At 45.6% G+C, this 16546-nt stretch overlaps 1 protein-coding gene across 3 annotated transcripts in view; it reads left to right on the plus strand.

Moving 5' to 3' along the window:
* The first annotated feature begins 2969 nt into the window (after positions 1 to 2969).
* LOC147435662 (ATP-dependent DNA helicase Q-like 4A) overlaps positions 2970 to 16546 on the plus strand; it is a 36507-nt gene continuing 22930 nt past the window's right edge. Inside the window, exons 1-2 of one of the 3 annotated variants that reach the window (XR_015185100.1) lie at positions 2970 to 3343; positions 3445 to 3624. Coding sequence is in view for 2 of the 3 variants with exons in the window: in XM_086488657.1 (XP_086344783.1) it covers positions 3321 to 3343; positions 3445 to 3624 (203 nt within the window). In the remaining variant the exon portion in view is untranslated. The remainder of the gene's footprint in view (positions 3344 to 3444; positions 3625 to 16546) is intronic. The other 2 variants (XM_086488657.1, XM_086488656.1) reach the window with 2 other exon arrangements.

The raw sequence follows: 16546 nt of genomic DNA on the forward strand, positions 1-16546 counted from the left end.
CAACCTGGGTACTATGGGCTAGCTGCTGCTAGCTAGATTGCTAGAGGTATTGAGGTGTTGCTGGTACTTGTATTTCCAATACTAATATGGTTGGAGAGGTGACCCCTAGAGTTACCTATATTGAAGTCATGTTAATCAATAATAAGTTTCAGAACCTATTATAAGAGGTGCTTCGTATACCGTGAACTACTTAGGCTTGATACGTCGCTAGACTATGGGAACACTCCCGGGTTGTGCTCATGTGCAATTAGAGGGTAAGCAACTAATCTAAAGTGTCTGGGCATGCACGCCTTGTTTACATGCTCACAATGGTACCATAACTCTTCCGAGGCTATCCTAAACCCTAGAAGTAGGAGTTAGCTTGTCCACATGCACATAGGGTTAGATGTACATGTGACAGCGTGAGGTTCACACCAAAGACACTCTTAGTCACATTCAAACTGAGAAATCCAAGTTTTCCTATCATGCTTTGGTTTCAACATGGATATCCAAAGCGGATAGGATAAAGAAAGATTCCTTTGCTCATTTTAGGAAGCATCCCAAGGGGACTTATATTACGGCATTACGAGATTTTGCAGATGTGTTGCACACAGATCTTGATGAGGTCCTTGACATAACTTCATCTTATTTCGAGCATCTCTTTACTATAGATAAGGTGATATTTTGCATGCTAGAGAGTGAGGTTTGGTCTAATGTTTAACATGTGGTTACGGAGGTTATGTGTCACAATTTACTAGCCCCTTTCACTTTATAGGAGATGCGCGTTGTAGCGGATGGCCTAGACAATCCCTCTTGTCCTAGAGAGGATGGTTGACTAGATAGTCCTTTTTACAATTTTGGGATGTACTTAACCCCGTTATGCTTTCTAGCTTACAAACAAATTTTTGACACAGGAGAGATGCCTTTCACTGTGTTTTTAGGACTTGTTTCTCTTATACAAAAAGGTGGCGATTCCTCGTACCTCCAATAGTGGAGGTCGATCACACTCATGTGTTCCATGTACGAGATCTTTGACACAGGAGAGATGCCTTCCACTGTGTGTTTAGGACTCGTTTCTCTTATACAAAAAGGTGGAGATTCCTCGTACCTCCAATAGTGGAGATCAATCACACTCGTGTCTTCCGTGTACAAGATCTTTGGTCGCATGATCAGTATGCGTTTGAGACCTTTTATGCATGACCCCATCCATGCTTCCCATATTCGTTTTGTGCAAGATTGATCCATTTTGGACAACATCTTCACATTCTATGAGATAGTTGAGTGGGCTTGCCAGCTTCCTCCACAATACACATAAGCTCTTGCTCCTGTTCATATGTATCAGATGATACATCCATGGTACCCTGTGCGGTTTCCAAATCATGACAAGAATCTCCTTTCAGACTCACAGACTCTTCACATAATTGTACACACTCCACATGCAGGCTGTGAGCTGATCATAGAACAATCGGCATCTTCAGTAATAGCTTCACGAGGGTTGCTAATGGCACAACTATTGCTTTAGGTAATTCAGAAAAATCTGCATTACTTTCAATTTTTGACCCTTCAATTTGTGCAACATCTCCCAAGGCATCTTGCTATGTTGCTAATTTTGCACAAACCCGTTTCCAAAATTCTTCATAGTTTGGTGCCTACACATCATTGTATTCCATTTCCCTTGGCATATATTCATTACTAGTATGCAAAACTGCTTCTTTAAAATACTCCCAACAATCTGCATATTCCCTGGCAAGATCTTCAACCTGTGCAGTCAAACTTGGAACAACCAACCACTCAAATGATTTCACCATAAGCTCCTCTAGAACTCGACGAGCCCGCATCTCCATCTCGTAGGAGGAAAGGTATCCATCGGATCATAGCACTCGAACATATTGCACTCCGCATACACAAAAGCTAATGCCTCTTCCATAACATCTTCTAATTTCTTATGCTTTGATTTTGTGTCCCTACATTGATTGATAATGCTTCAATCATCTGCATCAATTTTGCAAAATCCGGTGTATTTTATACCTCTTTGGAGAAGTACGTCAGGCTGATTCTTGAAAGTTTTTGTAAAGCCTCATGCACCACCAGCTGCGGCTCCATCTTCACTCTCTCACCCCGGTCAATTTCACATCGGGTTCACCAACAATGTCGGAGTGCGAGGTTCTTTGGGTTCGATTGGGAAACCGTCGGCCTTCTGGCCGTGAGAGTTGAGAGAGACAGAGGCAGCCGTCCGTCGACTCGGTGAACTAGGGGGTGAACTTGGGCCAAAAATGGAGCCCCGAGTTCACTCCTAGTTCACCCCTAGTTCACCCGCCTCGCGAGGTGTGGATCGAACCCGGGACGTCTCGATTGCCACACGAATGCCCTACCACCACGCTAGCACGCGTCGCTACCCATGTTGTCATGGCACATGATCACACTCTAGTTGACCCGTCCCTAGTACACCCCCAGTTCATTCCCAGTTCACTCTTTGGAGAAGTATCAGGCTGATTCTTGAAAGTTTTTGTAAAGCCTCATGCACCACCAGCTGCGGCTCCATCTTCACTCTCTCACCCCGGTCAATTTCACATCGGGTTCACCAACAATGTCGGAGTGCGAGGTTCTTTGGGTTCGATCGGGAAACCGTCGACCTTCTGGCCGTGAGAGTTGAGAGAGACAGAGGCAGCCGTCCGTCGACTCGGTGAACTAGGGGGTGAACTTGGGCCAAAAATGGAGCCCCGAGTTCACTCCTAGTTCACCCCTAGTTCACCCGCCTCGCGAGGTGTGAATCGAACTCGGGACGTCTCGATTGCCACACGAATGCCCTACCACCACATTAGCACGCGTCGCTACCCATGTTGTCATGGCACATGATCACACTCTAGTTGACCCGTCCCTAGTACACCCCCAGTTCATTCCCAGTTCACTGCATGATCCGATAGCTGAGATTAAAGCCGCCTCGCCCCTCCAAATTTGGGCCCTAGATCCCCCAGTGATGACGTGGCAGTAGGAATCTCGTACTTGCGCCAAATTTGCCGCCATCCGCACCAAAATGTTACCTGCTGAGCATTTTCGTCTTCATGCTCGTTGTCGTGCGAGCACCACCGCAGCCCCTGCAAGCTCTTCTTCCTTGCACTGCTCGCTCGCTCGCTCGTGCCTCGCCATCTCCTTGCTTTGTTCCCCCGCGACCATTTTTGTCTAATTCTCTGGGATGATTGCAGATGTTCATGCCGGAATGTACAAAGTCTCTTAATCTGAAATCTTGCAGGGATTTCTAATGTTTGTAATTATGCACAGGTGTCTGATCGTGGCAGCTGTGAAGAATACAACATTATAAGCAGCTTGCGAGGGCTATCAGGATGAAAAAGACTTCTTTACCAAGGTACATTTATTTAAATCTTGCATTGCACCAATCCGATTCACCTGTATCCGTCTGTTTTGTGCATTCTGTGTAGGTAATTCGATGTCTTTAAATGTGTATAGAAACGGCGTTTCTGTAAAGAAGACAAAGCCAGATGGCAAATTGTTTGTCAATAACTGGGACCAGCACATCAAAGTTGTAGAGAGCATTTCAGAAAACAAAAACCTTTTGAGTGCAGGTTTCTTGTATTCCACTGCAAGTCAAAATTTAAGTGCTGCCAGCGAGACCAACTTATCAGCCAGGTGCATTTTCAAGTCAGCTTTCTTCAACATGAGATCACGAGCTTTTTAAGTACCAGTAGAGGTGTCTGGGATACATAAGGTTCTCATGTAAATTCCTTAAATAGATTTCGAGGAGTTTCATGCTACACTTTTTCAAGTTTTTGGAACTGCCACGCATGTATTCTTGTTTTGTGTAAGGTGGACTATCATATTTTACCTTTGTTGACCTCGCAAATTTCATTTATCTTTGTACTGGCAAAGTAAAACATCCTCCAATGACGTAGAACTGCACATTATCAAGGATAAAAGCTCTTGAGTCATCAAAGATTTTTCTTTCAAGAATGACTTGTTCTATGATACTTAAATGTCTTGAGAAAAGCTCTTAAGGAGGGTCTTTCTAAGTCAAGGTCTCATAGAGGTAAACACATCGGCACGAAAATTGAAGCTTTGATAGAAGTCACATCTTGCATATCTTGGCTTAACCTCATTGTCATGCATGGACAACTGATGAAGCTCCTCACATTGACCATTCATTGTATGTTCCTCTTGATTTTTATTATATGGTAGGTGCCTTAATCTACATGGGGCAATACAAGAGGAATTATCCACTGTGCTCTCCCTTCGTCATATTGGGTAACAAGCAAGCCCCCTAGACCTTGGCCATTTATCTAGGCCATTAAGAATGGCCAAACCATCTGCTGACCTCATAAGAATGTCCAAACCATGTTGTGCTCTCATCTAATCTCTTGTAATAGCTCCTCTGAAGTATCATAGAATGGCACCCACTCATTGGCAGTTCTGTGTCGAAGTCACGTAGAAGTATCACATCTCCATCTCTCGAGGATTCCCATATTCCTGAATTCATAGTGGTATATGGTGACCATGTCTTTGGAAGAATTTAATGAGATGATGTCACGTGCACATCTAACTCTATGTGCATGTGGACGAACTGTAACTCCTACTTCTAGGGTTTAGGACAGCCTAGGAAGTGTTTTGGCACCCTTGTGAGCTTGTATGCAAGACGTGCATGTCCATGCAATTTAGAGTAGTTGCATGCCCTCTGATTGCACATGTGCACAAATGGTGTCTGCTAGGTGTAGGCATCAGGGAGTGTTGCCATACAAAATCATTAGTACCAAGCCTAGGTAACAATTGCATATGAAGCACCTCTTATTGATAATTCTTAACTTATTAATAACTTTTAACTTATTAATAATTGACATGTTGCATTATTTTAGGCTGCCTTCTGGCCTCATGACTGCTTGACCTAGCATAAAAGGCCTATGTAGGTGACCCCAAGGGGCCACCACTTCAACCCAAGTTAGTACCTTGCAGTGAGCTTGCAGTACACGTCCCTAGCAGCACTAGCGTTTCCTCTCCTCCAACCACCAGGGTTTTCAGCCATCAGCCATCAGCCCATTGCCAGCATCAGCATCAGATTTCAGCCATAGCCTCTTTGTCAATTTGCAGATCCATGCCAGACTAGCCCTAGTGTTTCCAATTTTCAGCCCTTAGCCTCGCATATCCAAGCATCCACAACCAAATCCCATTAGCATCTCAGCATCCAGATCCATTGTATCAGCATTTGTGCAATCTAAAGCAAATACCTATCTAGCGATAGAGAGGGGGCCCTTGGAGGGGGGTTTGGGACCCCATCTTCTTCTCTCTATATCACTTGGAGAACCTTCACTCTCACTATCATTCTCTCTTCTCTCTCTAGTCTATTGCACATCTCTAAGGAACCTTGAGTTCGCACTGAGTACTCATCTCGAGAATTCACCATAAATCACTTCCGTTGCACATTACATTGGTATTAGAGTTCTTTGGCAGTGTTCGGTATCATCACTCAAAAAACGAACCTAAAGACATAGTTACATGGGACGGCGGTTCGGGGTTGGGAATGGGGATGGGGACGGTGATGAGACGGCAAAAGTCAACAAACAGGGACAAGGTCGGAACGGCAAAAAAAAAAAAGAGAGTTTTTTTGGCATTTTTTGACCTACACACATGCCACACACATAGAGCATCATTTTGACCACAAATCTACACTAAATAGACTAAAGAGCATGAGCCATATAGGTGCAAATGTGCTAATAAAACATCGAGAAATGAGGATCCAAAGGGTGGCTTGTATAGCCATTGGGGTGCTTCAAAGTTCAAACATATGGCTGTTGGAGAGGAACTAGCCAGAGCTTGGGTGAGAGAAAAGCCTTTGTAAATGCAGATTGCAAGCAATACCAAGTACCCAAGAATCCCAAGGTACCCAAAGTATCTGAGAACCCCAAGTACCCAAGTACCCCAAGAACCCAAGCTCTCCAAATACCCTAGTACTCAGTGCATGGTCATCACTCAAGGCGGAACGAATACTTTGCGTGAAGGTGATGACTCTGAAGTTGGAGAAAAAGGGTCTAAACCAAGAGGACCGTTTTTGGATCCTCCTCCGTCCCCATCTACGCGACAAATTGCACCAAATTCTATGGAGGCTTTCGTAAAGTCCATGATGGAGATTATGCCATTGAAGGAGGCTTAGCGGGCGCAGTCGAAAGGGAAAAAGAGGCTCAGCGGGCCGTAGGCGAGCGGGAATGCGAAGCTCATTGTGTAGCTGCTGAAGGAAAGAGGCCAGCTATGGAGCTAGATCGTGAGGCACTATGAGACCAACACTTGCAACACTTGGTTCTTCACGTGCTCTCTTCGAAGAGCGATCCACCCAAGAGGCCGGCGAGTCATCACGTAGACCTAGTAGAGACGACGACTCCAAAAATCGAGTCACTGAAAAGTTAACTTTTAGTAAGTATGATGGTAGGCTTTGCTACTAGCAAGAAAAACAGTAACAATAAAGTTTTGACTCCATGTATTTGTCGGGTGATGCTATTAATTGGTATCAAGCCTGGCAAGAGGCAGAATTGACCGAGCATCTTAAGCATGCCGCGGATATGGCAAACCACTGTCTTATAGTTAGGTCGATTTCCAAGAACAACTCAATGCTCGTTTTATGCCACCGTAGTACCTTGATCGGTTGAAAGAGGATTGGAGAGCTCTCAAACAAAATGGGATTCCCGTTATGCCTTTTTCCAACCGTAGTTTGGAGATCAATGCTCAATTGGGTAAGTCGGACGAGGAACATTTCCTTTTTGGTTTGGATGAGTGTATCAAATACGACGTGAAAGTCTTAGGACCCATTGACTACGACGACGCCATTAGGATTGCTCTTGAGCAAGAAATGAAGCACAACAAAGGTAAGCCCAAGGAAAACAAGTCATCTTCACGTACCCCGTAGAACTCTCAAAACCAAGAGATTGGTAATTCTTCTTCGTCTTCTCAATCTTCGTCTACACCTAAGGCAAGTAACTTTTCACCTGATAGTGATAATAAAGAAAAGACTAAAACTTAGGAAACCCCTAAGTCGACCGGATGAAAATTCTGCTAAAGAAATAGTGGGAGGTTGGTTAAGTCTTGAAGAAAGAACCAAGTATGGAAAAGAAGTAAGATGTTATGAGTGTCACACTAAGGTCACATGGAAAGAGGTCCTAAGGAATCACCTAAGAAAGAACCCACATCTTCTGTTAGTGTCATGCATGAACAAGGTGGTGCACCCCAAGTTTTTGAGGATCATCCTGATGAGTCTCTCATTAAGAGTTATGGTCATGTGAATGGTCAATGTATTGCGGTCTTGTTTGATTCAAGCAGTGTTTGGTTAGTGATTCTCTTTGTGAAGAGGGCACGTTTAGAAGCCGTTCCAACAACTCCCATTGCGGTTTCTGGTTTGGCTCTTGGCATGGACTCTTCAATCACGCATGAATGTCGTAGTGTGCTAGTCTCTATTCAGCAAGTATCTTTTTGTCACAAGTTTGTTGTGTCTCCTCTAGGTGGATGTGATATGATCTTAGGCATTAAGTGGTTTATGAGCGTAAGCCACAAATAAATTGGGATGAAAACACGCTCACTCTCTCTCAGGCGGGTGCCTCTTCCGTGATCATTCGTAAGCAGGGCATCCATTCTTTGCCTCTTAAATTTCATGTGCAAGCTAAGTGCGAGCTACGTCGAGGAGCTTAAGCGGCGCTCATCTATGCCACTCTAGTGGGTCAAGACCTCAGGACTACAGAACGGTATTCAAGTTTGTTTTAAAAAGTATGAGCATCTATTCTTGCATGATGATCTCACACCCAGTCTCCCTCCCGATAGTAAGTCTGTTTGGTGCTCCTATTTTGTTTGTCCGCATGAAAGATGGGTCTTCTCGCTTGTGTGTAGATTACAGAGCACTCAACAAGATGACAATCAAGAACAAGTTTCCTCTCACGAACTGTTGACGTGTCAATCCACTGAAGAACGGAGCCAACCTGTAGATTCCGGCTCAAAGGCCTATCCTAAGTGAAGAAGCTGAAGCAGCAGAAGAAGTTTTACCGACTTACAAAGTCTTTCCGAGTGGCCTATTTTTAAAGAAGAGTTCCCACCAACTTATGGGACCTCGTCCGATGGGGCCCAAGTGACCTATTTTTAAAGAAGAGTTTCCACCAACTTATGGGACCTCGTTTGATGGGGCCAAGTGACCTAAAGATATTAAAGTAAAGGAGGACCAACACACACACAGGTTCAATTTGCGATGACGTGCCAGTTGTACGAACGCCCACAAAACGCGTTGTGGTGCCACATGGCAGAGTGTACTGATTTCCACGTTTTACGTTGTTGACGTGGCAGGTGTATGGATTTCAGTGATTCACACTGGCAGCTTTGGGCGCAAGCTCTTGGGACTAGATGCTCTAGAGTGTAATGCTTTTCATGTAACTGCTTTTCACAGGCCAAGGGCCTTTAAATATGTGCATAGGGCTCAGTCTTTGGTACTCTTTTGGGTGAAAGGTGCGGAGCGCGAGTACCGCATTGTATTGAGTTCAAGTATTATAAAGAAATACCAAAAGGGGTGTCAAGGTTTGGGGCCAGTATTCTCTGGAGTGGAATTCCGCCACTCCGTGTCGCGTGTGCTCTCTCTCTCTCTCTCTCTCTCTCTCTCTCTCTCTCTCTCTCTCGTTGGGAAACTTGTTGATGTTGCCAGCATCCACATGCGTGTGGACACACACGCACACATGGCAAGCAACGCGCGCAGGCGCGACAAGTAGTAGAGGGCGGGAAGAGAGGCGCACAGAAGGATGTAGAGGGTGGACTCGAAGCAAACAGGGGGGAGGGGGCTGGAGAGAAATGCGCGCAGCAACGCAGGGGCAGAGTCCCACATGCGTCGGCCTTTCCGGGTCCTCCAGCCCTACAAACGGGCCCACACGGCCATCCCACCCTCTCCCTCTTCTATCGTGTATGTCGCCAGACTTCTACCGCAACTGGGTAATCTATCGGGCAACTCACCCTCCCTATCTTTTATCACCCAGTGCTCAAGACATATATCATGTAAATTTTTAAGACATCTATCGTAAAAATCTCTCTCTAAGGGATGGTTCACACGAACTCACGCGTGACACAACACACACAACACACACTAGCGTGCGTATACGCAAGCAAGTGGGTCCGGTTGAAGCCCACATCTTGTTAAATCTCTTTTCCTCCCAAAAAGAGATTTTTGCGCGTTGTCGAAGGCGGCACACAACGGCAGGTTGCCACTCTCTCTCTTCACAGGCCCATGCGATCCCATTGCAAGGAATGGTTCAGATGCTTGGGGATGGACCAACCATACGATGTCGGCAATGATAGCATTTATGAAACCCCGCCTAAATCGAAAGCGACATTTAGGGGGAGGTTTCGAGAGAGCAACTATTGCCAGGCTCTGTGAGAGCAGAGAAACTTTCTAGAGTCAAAGATGACTTAATATATGAGAAGGTACAGGTGATGGTTAAGGCGGAGCTGAGCCTCTTGAGGGGTGACATTGGAAAAGAGATTATGCAAATTCAGAAACTTGCAAAAAAGCTATGTATGCAGATACGAGGAAAGAATTGGACAAAGAGATGCTTGAAAAGAGTGACGAGATGTACACATCATTGAAGTCCGAAATGCAGATGGTTGTGAGGGAAGAAGTGAATGTAATGGAAGATTAGGGGATGCACTCGCTATGTTTGAATCCTAGAAATAAAAAATGGAAGAACGAATGAATGAAAACGATGCATTGATTGAAGCACTTAAGGGAGACCTTGCAGCTTGCAAAAATAGCCCCGCAAAGGAGGCAGAAAATCAACCCTCAATAGTCTCGCGATCATTTGCGTCTTCCTCGCAGCAGAGTCCCCTTCCCAACTAGCCTTGGCATAAAATCTGTCCTAGAGAGGGCCGAGTGTTGCTTTTATAGGTTTCGAGGACCGACAGGAATAGCCAGTCCGAACCCGGCCAAAGATAACACACACACACAGAGAGAGAGAGAGAGAGAGAGAGAGAGAGAGAGAGAGAGAGAGAGAGAGAGAGAGAGAGAGAGAGAGAGAGAGAGAGAGAGAGAGAGAGAGAGAGAGTCACGTGCACATCTAACCCTATGTGTACATGGACAAGCTACTTCATGACATGGGTTCAGTTCAGTTAGCTTAGGAAGTGTTATGGCACTTTTTGTGAGTCTGTTCGCAGACCGTGCATGTCCAGACACTTAGAGTAGATGCATATCCTGTGGTTGCACATAGCATGACCATTAGATTACGGTCAGAACCCATCAGGAGCATTTTTACAGTGCATAGACCTATTTTCCCTATTTTTGACATTTTTCATTTATTATTTTTAAGTGACTTTTGTTGGGAACTGGGTAGGGCGACTTCAGTAAGCCAATATATAAGAAAACCCGGCGCTAGTGTATTCTGGCAGAAGAGGCAGCAGGAACATCTGTTCAACATGCACCTTCTTAGCAAGACCCTCCCCGCATCAGTAGACCTAGCGTTTTTGCATCTGCAAAGGCCTAGCGTTTTCATCCATAGTCAGCCTGGCGTTTTTGCACAGCAGATCAGCCCCGGCAGCAACAAGACAACAAAACTCCTAGCGTTTTTGCAATAGAACACAGAACCAGCCCTAGAGTTTTTGGATCAGCAAGCAAGCTTAGCGTTTTGCAAATTCACCGCGACAGAACTCAGATTAGCATCAGCGTTTTCAGCATCAAGACTCTGCAGTAGAAGTCTCGAACCTAGATCTTCTTATCTTCCCGCAGCAGACGCTCGCCGCACGGTCAGATCCAACGTATTTTGCAGATTTAGCCCAGAAAACACAGATTTCAGCATCTGCGTTTTCAGCGCGTCGTTGTTTCATCGTCGTCATCACCGACATAGAGTCAAAATTCAGCAGATACAAGATTTGCAGCTTTCAGCCATTAGCGTTTTTAGATTTCGGCCCGTCTCGTCGTCGTCCTCATTGTCGTCAACATCGTCGACAAGTTCAAAGCATTGTAGAGATTTGTGCAATCAATAGTAGACCGCTCTCGCCATAGAGAGTGGGGCCTTCGAAGGAGGGTTTAACAACATTCTGGTGTCGTATTCCTCTCTCTCTCTCTCTCTCTCTCAGTCTTAGTGCCTTCATTCACAGTGTTCACCACTTTGTTTGTGTCCATTGCACTCTCTCACTAAAGGAACGGAAGGCTCTCCCTTCCGTAAGTAAAAGGAACCTTGAGCACAGTTCGGAGCACTCATCTTGAGCAAAGTTCAACATTCACTTCCGCTGCACCTTACATTGGTATCAGAGCTTTGGCAGTGTTCTATATCACTCAAGGAAAGAACCACAAGAACCACATAATTTTTTTTGCTTGTTGCGGTCGCACGTAACCCAAGTCCTCTTGGGCGTGTCGATTCCTAATCGTGTTTTTGAAGAGTGACAAGAAACCCAAGAAAGAAGGGCTTGTCAAGCCTCCCCTTGTTTCTCTTTTCACTCTTTGAGAGCGGACCGTGCACTTAGCGGCCAACCAATCGACGTGAGGTGGGAAAAAGCAACTTTGGTGTGAGGGCAAGGCCGCGAAGGGGTGCGCCCGCAGGAAAGAGAAGATCTCGGGTAAAGAGAAGATCCTTCTCTAACACAAATTGCAAGCTAAAGAAGACCCTCAAGAACCTCAATACTCAAGACCCTCAAGAACCTCAAGAACCAAGACCCACAAGAACCCAAGTTCCTGGTGAACTTAAGAACCGAAGACTTCAGTGGATGGTCATCACCCGAAGCGGAATGGATACTTCGCATGAAGGTGGTGAGCATGGGAGTGGCGAAGAAGAGTTTTTCCTACCTTCCCCCATCTACGCAAAGGATTGCACTAACTCCTATGGAGGCTTTCGACAAGATGATGATGGACAGGAAGTTAGAACGCGAAGCAAGAAAAGCAGAAAGAAAGGCAGAACACAAAGAAAGAATGACAGCCATACAGCGTGAGCGCTAGCAAGCACGCTTGGCGGCCGAAGAAATACGAGCAGAAATGGATCGGGAGCACCAAGAAAGAAAAGCAAAATTGGCTTGCGAGCGCGAAGAAAGCCGGTTAGCCTTTGCGCGTGAGCGCGAGCATGCGTGCTTGGCGGCCGAACAGAGAGCCCAACACATGCAAGAGTTGTTCCGACTCTTTTCTAATGTGCAGGCACAAATTGAAAAGAATCAAGAAAAGGAGACTCTCTCAGTCTCTTCTTTTCCAAAGCAAGACACACATGATTTGCACGATAATGATCAGCATGATGAATTGCATGATAATGATAAGCATGATGATTTGCATGATCAAGATGTGATTATTCACGAGCATGATGATTTGCATGACAAAGATGTGATTGTTCACAAGGATGATGGTTTAGTTGATACTTTGTTTAGTGAAGCTAACCTCATTGCAAATTCGATAGATCACGAAGAACCGATCTTGGCTCTCGAGTCGAGTTCCAAAGAACCACCATAGGAAGTATTATGTGTTCGAATGATTAGTCAACACGCATAGTTCCAGTGTTTCATTCGTGATGCTTTCCTGTATTTTGGTCACTGTCCTTATGTGATCCCTTTTCATAGACATGACATATTGCACGATGAACACGATTCACTGATGAATGAGCACGAATGTATGCGGATTACTCATGAAAAGATGAAATGTTTGCATTCAAGGAATTCACATTCCATGTCTCTTCCTTGGCATGACACAGTATCAGAAAGAGCACAAGAAGGATTGAGCATCAAGCATCGGCATTTCCATTGTGATTTGATTGATTTAGATCAGAAAGTCAAGATTCGACCCCATTGTTTGCGTGTGTTTGATGAACGGTTTGGCACTCTGAACTTTGTTCATCTGCATTGCATACACAGTTTTTTCGAAGGAATAGTATTTTTCGAGTCACTTTACATGGAATGGGTATGTTCATGTTTTTGTGTTGGAGGTGGTTTTAGGAATTTTCAGCCTAAGAGGTACTTGAAGCAGGTAGACGCATGACTATAGACGAAGTTCAAGCATTGAAGGAGCCATAGATGACTTTGTGTCGCTTTTAGCATGGCCCAAAGAAGCAAGCGTTGCAGACCTTTATGAAGTTCAAGTATCGCATGACCCACGCATCAGAGTGGGCCAGCGAAGAGTCCTTCACAGGATTCCAGACGCTGTTGGCGATCTCCCTCGACGCCATACAGTTCGATACCTATACCTCACTTTGAAAAGGAGGGGATGTCATGTGCACATCTAACCCTATGTGTACGTGGACAAGCTACTTCATGACATGGGTTCAGTTCAGTTAGCTTATGAAGTGTTTTGGCACTTTTTGTGAGTCTGTTCTCAGACCGTGCATGTTCAGACACTTAGAGTAGATGCATATCCTCTGGTTGCACACAGCATGACCATCAGATTACAGTCAAAACCCATCAGGAGCATTTTTACAGTGCATAGACCTATTTTCCCTATTTTTGACATTTTTTACTTATTATTTTTAAGTGACTTTTGTCGGGAACTCGGAAGGGCAAATTTAGTAAGCCAATTTATAAGAAAACCCAGCGCTAGTGTATTCTGGCAGAAGAGGCAGCAGGAATATCTATTCAATAGGCACCTTCTTAGCAAGATTCCCCCCCCCCCCCCCCCCCCTCAACAGACCTAGCGTTTTTGCATTTGCAGAGGCCTAGCGTTTTCATCCACAGTCTGCCTGGCGTTTTTTGCACAGCAGATCAGCCCCGGCAGCAGCAAGACAGCAGAACCCCTAGCGTTTTTGCAACAAAACACAAAACCAGCCCTAGCGTTTTTGGATCAGCAAGCAAGCTTAGCGTTTTGTAGACTCACCGTGACAAAACTCAGATTAGCATCAGTGTTTTCAGTTTTCACCATCAAGACACCACAGTAGAAGTCTCGAACCTTGCAGATCTCACCTTCCCGCAGCAGATCCTCGCTGCACGGTTAGATCTACGTAGTTTGCAGATTCAGCCCGGAAAACGTAGATTTTAGCATCTGCGATTTCAGCGCGTTGTCGTTGCATCGCCGTCATCGCCGTCATCACCGACATAGAGTCAGAATTCAGCAGATACAAGATTTGCAGATTTCAACCATTAGCGTTTTCAGATTTCAGCCCGTCTCGTCGTAGTTCTCATCGTCGTCGGCAAGTCCAAAGCATTGTAGAGATTTGTGCAATCAATAGTAGACCGCTCTCGCCATAGAGAGTGGGGCCTTCGGAGGAGGGTTTGACAACATTTTGGTGTTGTATTCTTCTCTCTCAGTCTTAGTGCCCTTATTCACAGTGTTCACCACTTTGTTTGTGTCCATTGCACTCTCACTAAAGGATTGGAAGGCTCTCCCTTCCGTAAGTAAAAGGAACCTTGAGCACAGTTCGGAGCACTCATCTTGAGCAAAGTTCAACATTCACTTCCGGTGCACCTTAGAGAGAGAGAGAGAGAGAGAGAGAGAGAGAGAGAGAGAGAGAGAGAGAGAGAGAGAGAGAAAGAAAGAAAGATTTTTAACGTCTATGTCAGGCCGAAATCGGCCTATGAGACAAATCAAATGTACATGGTGTGTATGTCATCCGTCTATCGGAAAGACAAATGAAACAAAACTGAACTGAATGTAGGTAGTGGAGTATCTTAGGAGGGATGGAGCTCTATCTCTAGGGGTATATGCATGTCTATATGCTCAAGGTAGTACAATCATGAGAATGCACCAAGCTATCTAGCTCCATCCTGTACTAATGGGGGGATGTAAGATGTGGTACATGGGCGGGTCTGGTGCCAAGGCTACCCGGATGAAAGCTGTCGGGTCGGCCCTCATCATCTGAGCCACTCGCTCCTCAGTGGCACGGCGCTCCCGGGCTCGGATCTCCTCGATCTGTTGGTGGTGGGAGCTCGCGCCCCTGTAGCCTGTGACTCGTGGTCGTCGTCTAGCTCGGCTCACCTCCGCCTGTGGGAGTGTCACTCCCCTCTGAGTGTCTGGTGAGGGAGGGGCGGCAATCCTCTGAAAGAAGTCTGTGAGCTGCGACTGTCTCCCCTCTGTCTGTGTAGCTGTGTGTGGCTGTAGTAGTGTGTCCCGATGGCTTTGTATCTCTAGTAAGAAACGTCCGAGCTGTCTCCGATCTCGAGAGTCCATGATCTCTCGGAGAGTGGGCTGTCCTCTGAATAAGGCCTCATACCTGCCTCTGATCTCAGTGTATGCTCTGCATCTACATACAAAGTGCTCCTCACTCTCCACCTCCTCTGTGCAGGCTCTGCAGACTCGCTCCTCCCTGGGAACATCAGTATATCTCCCGATCTCAATCTCTAACCTGTGTGAAGCCACTCTCAGCTGACCAATCGCCACCCGTGAGCTATGTGGCATATATGTGTCCATGTAGCGTGGTCTCTGTATGAACCCCCCAGACAATATGGTGAGAAACTGGTCTCTGTAATCTGACATCCTCGTCCCCAAGCCAGGTGACTCCCAGACTCTCCTAGTGTATAGCTACCACAGATCCTGTCTCAATACCAAGTTCCTCTCACTGCGAGAGAGGTGAACATATGGTGAGTGGGGGTCGTACTGGAATGGTGGTAGGCTCTCCATGTCAAGACCGTGTCCCTCAAACCATGCTCTGACCTGTGACTACCATGCTCTCTCATGCCCACTCTCTGATAGCTGTATAGCTGCCTCAAATGCTCTACGAGTAAGTCTGTCAGGAGGTAGCTCTCTCATCCTCTGGATGAAGCAGACTGTCTGGAATAGTGCCTCTACAACCATAGGTGGTGTGGCGAGCTCGGCTCTAATAATGTCATGTGGCACTGTCTTCTTGCTGCGGAGAGAGAGAGAGAGAGAGAGAGAGAGAGAGAGAGAGAGAGAGAGAGAGAGAGAGAGAGAGAGAGAGAGAGAGAGAGAGAGAGAGAGAGAGAGAGAGAGAGAGAGAGAGAGAGAGAGAATGAAATGAAATGAAATGTTATATTAACGTCTTCAAAAGGCCAGAATGACCTATGAGACCAAACTGATACAAAAGTGGTGAATCTGTTACAATGTCTGGGTACCTTAGTACTAAAGTACTAAGTGTGAAAAGTGTGAAAGTAAATGTGAAAAACTAAATACAAAGTATTAAATAAACTTCTTAGGAGCATTCTGGGTGTCTGGCTAGAATGCTTCTAATCCTTTGTTGTAGTCTCCTCCGATGAAGTGTGCTTCTGCATCTTGGTCGTGGTCGTCTCAATTTCTAATCTCAATCGCTCTGTCAATTAGGGTGCCTTTGGTATGAATGTGGGTACTCCTTTGTGTTGGCTGTTGGCCTCTTGCTTCCCCTTCCACTCCTGCTTCTCTCGATCCGAAGAAATCTGTGATCTGCCTCTGAGGCTGTAGTGCTCTTTGTCTTCTCATTATATTATCCTTGTGCCGATGTAGTTCCAGTAGGTACAAGCCTAAGCATCTTTGATCTTGGTATTGCATGATTCTATCTAGAGGTCCAAAGCCTTCTTTAAAGAGGCAATGAAAACGCCCACGTATCTCATAGTATACTGTGCAGTGGCATATATAGTGTAATTCTGTCTCTGGCTCCATTCCGCATAACTTGCAAATTCTGCTCTCAGGTGGGATTCCCCTAAATCTGCCAAATTCAATTTCCAA

This window comes from Adiantum capillus-veneris, chromosome 18 (genome assembly GCF_014529385.1).
Source record: "Adiantum capillus-veneris isolate H3 chromosome 18, ASM1452938v2, whole genome shotgun sequence".
NCBI classification, from domain to species: Eukaryota; Viridiplantae; Streptophyta; class Polypodiopsida; order Polypodiales; family Pteridaceae; genus Adiantum; species Adiantum capillus-veneris.